Source organism: Gekko japonicus, unplaced genomic scaffold, assembly GCF_001447785.1.
Source record: "Gekko japonicus isolate JY-2015 unplaced genomic scaffold, Gekko_japonicus_V1.1 scaffold1178, whole genome shotgun sequence".
In the NCBI taxonomy this organism is placed as follows: Eukaryota; Metazoa; Chordata; class Lepidosauria; order Squamata; family Gekkonidae; genus Gekko; species Gekko japonicus.
Window position 1 is genome coordinate 75,560 of NW_015160247.1, and position 6,549 is coordinate 82,108.

The 6,549-nt window shown below is 42.8% G+C and overlaps 1 protein-coding gene across 1 annotated transcript in view; it reads left to right on the forward strand.

Moving 5' to 3' along the window:
* Nucleotides 1-6,549, forward strand: part of MYPN (myopalladin) — an 86,274-nt gene that overhangs the window by 33,942 nt on the left and 45,783 nt on the right. The window contains 6 exon segments of the mRNA XM_015413941.1: nt 1,951-1,972; nt 1,975-2,128; nt 3,017-3,068; nt 4,323-4,449; nt 6,020-6,091; nt 6,507-6,547. Coding sequence (XP_015269427.1) covers nt 1,951-1,972; nt 1,975-2,128; nt 3,017-3,068; nt 4,323-4,449; nt 6,020-6,091; nt 6,507-6,547 — 468 coding nt within the window.

Below are 6,549 nucleotides of genomic sequence, written 5' to 3' on the forward strand. Positions count from 1 at the left end.
GTTTTAATCCCTGGAATCGGAGAATTAAGTTCGATTTTTCCATTTGTAACATTAGGACTTTGTTTTCTTGTTTTTCTTGGTATTTTTCCATTTTATAGACCTTCTTCTTGACTGTCTGAACTTCATCAGCAGATACCTGGCACTTCTTAGCAATGTCATCTACCTTTTCGGCTGTTTCTGTCAACTTTTTTTGCTGTAATCCAAAGGCCCCTTCCATAGAGTCAAGTTTTTGATTGATTTTTTGCAACTCTGCCAGCAGATGGCGAGCAAGTTCATTCTCTGGTTGATTGGCAGCAGATCCAGCAGTGGAGGGGCTAGGACAGGATGTCCCGCCTGTCTTCTTGGGCTGCTTTTCCTGTATTTTCCTCGTCCCCACCATGTTACAAGTTTGTTTATACTTTGGAAGTATTCGCCACAACTTTCCTGGATGACTCTCACGCCGCCGTTTTTCTCTCCCACCCAGAAGGTAAGGCGCTTATACAGTCTTGTGCTTCGCCCCCCTTTTTGGCGTTTTAAAAGTCTCTCTTATGGGTGGGGGGGAATCCTCCCTCCTCCTCCGCTTCTCCGAGGTGGGGGGGGGAAGCCCTTTTAACAGCCTGTGCTTTCCGACGTCGACTTACAATTTGCTCAACTTCATTTTCGGATCAATCTCTGTCGCTTCACCACTCCGCTTCACCGGCGGCTTTGCTATTCCCCTTGCGGGGCACAACGCGGCTGGAGCCGTTTGGGGCAGGGGAGACTTTAGCGGAGGAGCCTCAATTCCCGGCTTTCATGCCGGCAAGAGGCATCCCCCAATCTCCCAAATGCACCCCCTGGTTCGGAGCCCTTTAACAAGGGCTCCTTAGGATCTCCGCATACGCGGGACCCCTCCAGACGGCGTGTGGGCGATCCGACTCCGGGAGCTAACCCGAGAGTTGGTCGCCGGGCGCGCAGCCATAACCGGAAGTCCTCAAAATAACACCCTAATTTTAAAGCATTTATTATCTTCCTTCTTTTACTACAACTTATAACTCTCAAGGTAATTCTCCCAAGAATAGCTTAATTTAAAAGAACCCAGAAATAATTTGATCTGAACACAATTAAGTATTCAATATCAAGGCCTTTGTGTATTCCATGATTCCATACATGTGCAGAAATTCTGGCCATGGAAATCAATGTCCCACAAAGCTCATGTTTCATTCACACACACAAATGTGCATGTGCACACACAAATTATTCTTCATGGCTGCAAAGATATCTTGAAAATGCATGGGAAATTTCCAAAACCCAGTTCGCTTGTAATTTTTGTCGCTATATGATGGCTTTGGAATTATAACTGAAAGCCAGGACAGCTTTTGAACAAATTATATAGATGATCATGAAGTATTTTCATCTCCAGATATCTGTGAGAATGACTCAAAAAGTCACCCATGGATGCAAAATATTATATCAGAAGTAGCCAAAGTGCAGCCACAGGTTTTAAACTGCTTCTCTTGCATTTTTGTATCTGCAGAGAGAATAATATCGAATATAAATAATTGAACATAAGAACATAAGAGAAGCCAATGCTGGATCAGGCCAATGGCCCATCCAGTCCAACACTCTGTGTCACAGGGTGGCCAAAAATACCAGGTGCCATCAGGAGGTCCACCAGTGGGGCCAGGACATTAGAAGCCCTCCCACTGTTGACCCCCCCCCCCAAGCACCAAGAAGACAGAGCATCACTTGCCCCAGGGTCCTGTATTAGTATTAGGAAAGTATATGAAGCTGAAGCAGAATATAAAACACTATCCTTATTCTAGTTTTTTAATAAGCTTTATGAAGTGCAGCCCGCTATTGCTTACTATAAAAGACAACAGGCATCTGTCCTGTTATTCAGTTTTCATTTGCTTAAGGTGATTGCGCAGCTGCTTTATTGTTGCAGGTTGTCAATTTGTTCACCTTGTGACAAATGGCACTCTTGTTTTGCAGGTGGTACTGTGAAGGGAAAGAAAACTTGAAAACTCGCCATATATTCACATGTTCAAATCAGAAAACCAGCATTCACTGGTCATCGTTGAAGCTTTTGAAGAAGACACTGGGCGTTACTCTTGCTTTGCTTCTAACATCTATGGGACAGACTCAACTTCTGCAGAAATATATGTAGAAGGTAAGGGCAGAACTCTCTGGAACAGGAGCTGTGTGATAACCATCAACAGCTGTACTCTGTACTTAGTTTTATATAACTGTATTGATGTAAAACAGAGCTCCCTGCTATGGTACCCGTGGGCACCATGGCACCTGCAAACACCTCTCCTGAAGCCCGCCGCGTGTTTTTAGGAAGTAGGTGGAGCCGGGTGGTGTTTTTGCCTGTCAAGGATTCAGCTTCTCTGTGCAAATGTTGAAAACATTGCTTTGGCATCAGCTGCCACCACAGCACGAGGAACATCATTGTGTGACTGAAGGTAAGCTGCGCCGCCATTTTGTAGCCCCACCTCCTGAAGCAGCCATTTTGTGGCTGCACCCACCATGCTGTGTTAGAATTCCATAGGTGCCTTGCAAGCTCAAAAAGGCTGGGGACCCCCAATCTAAAAGGATTCTGGTCTGACATAAAACAGCTCTCTCTTTGAGAGTGCTTCAATTTATTTTGTCAACAAAAAATAGCAACCTCTGCCTAAAGATGTAAAATTTCCAGACATTTTTAAAGCTACAAGAGGGGGGGTTGGATTTTTTTTTAATGGAAATTTGGGGGGAAATTGAAATACGTGCAATATTTTCCCTTCTTATCAATTTAAATGGAAATTTGGGGGGGAATTGAAATACGTGCAATATTTTCCCTTCTTATCAAACCTAAATTTATTTTATCACATTAACTTCATGGAATGCATAATTTAGCATATCAAATGGTACTATTTGGCATATTTAAGACATTTAGAAGTATAAAATGCCCTGCTGTGCAATCGTATGCAAAGTTACTGCACAATCCATTCCGAGCCCCTTGATTTCAAGTGATAAAATAAATATGGTGCCACAGAAAGTGACTTTTGGTTTTTCACAGGAGCCTCATCTTCTGAATCTGAAAGTGACACCAGCAAAGAAGAAATGGATCAGTGAGTGTTGCATGAATTGAAGCGTTCTAAATTGTCCATAAAATATTTTCCTTCTCATAGTACAGAGCAAGTGTATTGTGTTTGATGTTCTCAGCAGAGGGAAGGGAGAAGAGTCAGAATACATCTCTTCCAGTGGGGTAAGCATCACATTTTAGAAGGCCCTGGGGCAAAATGACCTCAAGTGGATGCCCTTCATGCACACCCGCACAGAGATCCTCCATTACTGCGGAATAGGGAGCAGTGTGGCTTTTTCATATCCCTTCAGGCCCTGTCACAGCCAGCAGGGCTTGAAGGGTCATGAAATAGTCCTGTTCGGCTCCTTCCCCTGAGATGAGGCAGCTCTTTCATAATAACATGCTTCTCTATTGAACTTCCGATCCAGCCTGAACTCACTGGCTCAACCGGAGCCAATTTATACTTGTAGAAATCACACCTACCTTTAACAACAACCAATACAAAGTAGGCAGCTAGGATCCTTCATTTGCATGAACCATATGCAAAGTAACTATTTACAGTACGGCTATTGGATTATAAAGCAACAAATATGATTGGCCATTACCGGCAACACAACCAATAGCCTTGAAGGCCTTTGGAGCCTTCACTTGGACTCAAGCTCCAGCAGTACATAATAATCCATCTCATCAAAACAGGAAATGCCCCCAAGATCTTTAACTTTAGAGGCCTATAGGGTAATCTCCTGTTTCTGCTGGGAGGGCTGCACAGGGAAGCAGTGGAATGCAGCCCCCTTTTTTTATTCCCACAAGGAACTGGACTCAGTGGTAGTCTCTCCTGTGACTCTGGCAGCCTATGCATGCATACCCCAACTGTGTGGGGTCCGTGAGAGTGGTCAAGTGGCACTGAAGGGCATGCCCTAATGACCCTCTCCCAATGCATTCACTTGTACCTACATGAACAAACGAACACAATTTAGGTGAAAGACAAAAGCCAACATATCCAATGAGCCTGATTCAGATTACCAGTTCCATACAGTAGTCACGAGCCATATCCCACGAGAATGTGGGCCTGGAAGCTTTTCCTAAAATCAGCTCTCTCCCAATCCAATCCCCAACAGATATTAAATTAAAGACAAATTGACAGATTTGTTCAGTCTGTTTCAGATATTGTATCTGTTTCCAGATGTACACATGATTCAAGATCACTGTGATATAACACAGAGCTACAATGTGGTTAATGGGAATATATTGTCAAAGGAAGGTTGATCTCTGTGTAAATCTTTTCTCTAATTTTCCCCAGGTATCAAAACCCAACCAGTGTCGCTTCAAATGTGCCGCCACCTCCTGTTAATGCCACAGTCTCACACCAAGAAGCAGCCAATCCTCAACCTTCTGTGGTAAATCCTGTGTCAATACCAGTCCACCATGTAAGTTTTTTGAATGAATAGGCTGTATCATCTAAGGGGAATAAACCACTAAACTTTATAGGATGTAGCTTTACATGTCACCGTCAGGAATTTGACTTCACCTGATCTGTTAAACCAGTTTCCTCACCACAATTTTCTTTTCATTGCTGTGAAGAGCGGGGCTTCCTAAAAGGAAGAAGAAGTAGGAGAAAGGCAGAGAAGAAGGAAGGTGGGGGGAGAAAACCTGTATCCTTAGCAGCTGACAGAAGGGCCAGGCACAATGTAGTATAGGGGGAAGGGTTGGATCCAGCCAACTTTTCCATTGGTGAAAAGAGGAGGCAGGGAGCCCTTTCGAGCACTGCAAAGGCTATGCTGGGGGTCAAAGAAACATCTTGAAAAGAAGGCATGTGGGATAGGAGCTTCAGCAAGAAAGGGAACTGAGTGAAAAAGCTGGGTGGATCCAACCCAAGAGCAGATATCCTAATCAAACCAGTAAACAAGGCTTACCTAGAAGTTTCATAAAGGACAAAATATACCATCAGACTTGCTGTGTCTAGCTGGTACAGGGGAGGCTTCCGTAGCCACTTTCCCTGCAGTTATCCTTTAGATAAAACTGAATCTTTTTTTACCTGATATATTTGAGTTCACCCACTACAGACTCCTGAACAAAGGAGAAAGATGGATTTACGTGATGATAAAACAAAATTCGGTGTTTGAGGCCTACCAGGATTTCCCTGTGGCAAAGTGCCACATCCCATATGACTACTGTATATGTGTGCATGCATCGTATTAAAATATTTATAACCCACCTTTGGGGAACTTCAGTACGGCTGCAATTTGTAAGCCACCTTTCCCCATGGGGAAAGTTCACAAAATGTTAAGTCCTGAAGTTAGCATTAAAGTAGAAGTCATTAATGAAAAATTATGCACAGTGATTTCTAGCAACTAACAGCCCTAGGTCATCTTTAATACAATAATGGCATATCCGTGAGGCAGGAAAAGAAGCACTAGAAGAAATCACACACTGTTCAGTTCCTAACAGGGTGCAGTGTCGTTTCCAGAGGATTGCCACAAAACTTAAATGAACTAAGTTGGATGGACTATAGAGTATAAATTTCCCTGTTTGGTTTTTTGTTTTTGCTCAGACTTATTCTTTGCTGGTGAAATAAGTAAATGTGCCTAACAACTCCTTCATTGGAGGAAGAGCAGGAGACAAAGCACACCCATCACCAAATTGTTCAGTGGAAAAGGAACAGTCAGCTTCAGACATTTCTCACATTGAAGTCTTTTTGACTTCTCCAGAGGTTCCATTTAAAATGCCTGGGGAAGTATGGGCTGATTCTGATGTAGCTTCCTCAAGAGAAAGTCCCTGGAGTCCAATGGGCAAGAATCTAGTCTCCTGAACACTGTCCTTTCTGTAAAGTCCATACCAATTTGCTTTTTCTGATCTAATGTTTCTATTTAGACTCCTGAATGGGTTTTGGTCTCTGAAAGCAAAAATGTTATGTTGCAGGGAACATGGTGTTTTCCGTTTGCATCACTTAACAGCCACTGCATTTCTGTCTTTTAATGTTTGCTTTTCAACCACCAGTGTCAAAGCCCCACTAACTATTTACAAGGACTAGACGGAAGACCCATAATAGCTGCACCAGTGTTTACAAAGGTAATTTGATTTGATTATCTTTAAAAATTAATTACGTTATTGTTGGACCCATATTGCCACCTGGCTATTTGCCCAATAATAAACTGTCTTTTGGGAAAAATCATACAATCAGTCTCAGTCTCTATATGTATTTGTCATAACTAAAAACAAATCAGCAATTTTTAAACACGTAATTTTGGAAATCATTGGCTGTTTCTGCTCTGTAGAATAAAGGAAATCCCCAGCCTACTTACAGTTAAGCAGACTTAACACCCTACTAAATCCAGTGAAGACAGTGGTGCTTAGAAAGTTGTTACTCTGTTATAGGACTGTGGTAATTTTTCAGAACATCTTTTGGCTACTATCCTCAGGAACTCTATTCACACCAAAAAGTTCCAAAAGCCTTAGATCCCTCCTAATGGTCTGTCTCTTCTAGATGCTCCAGAATATATCAGCCTCCGAGGGTCAGCTGGGTGTGT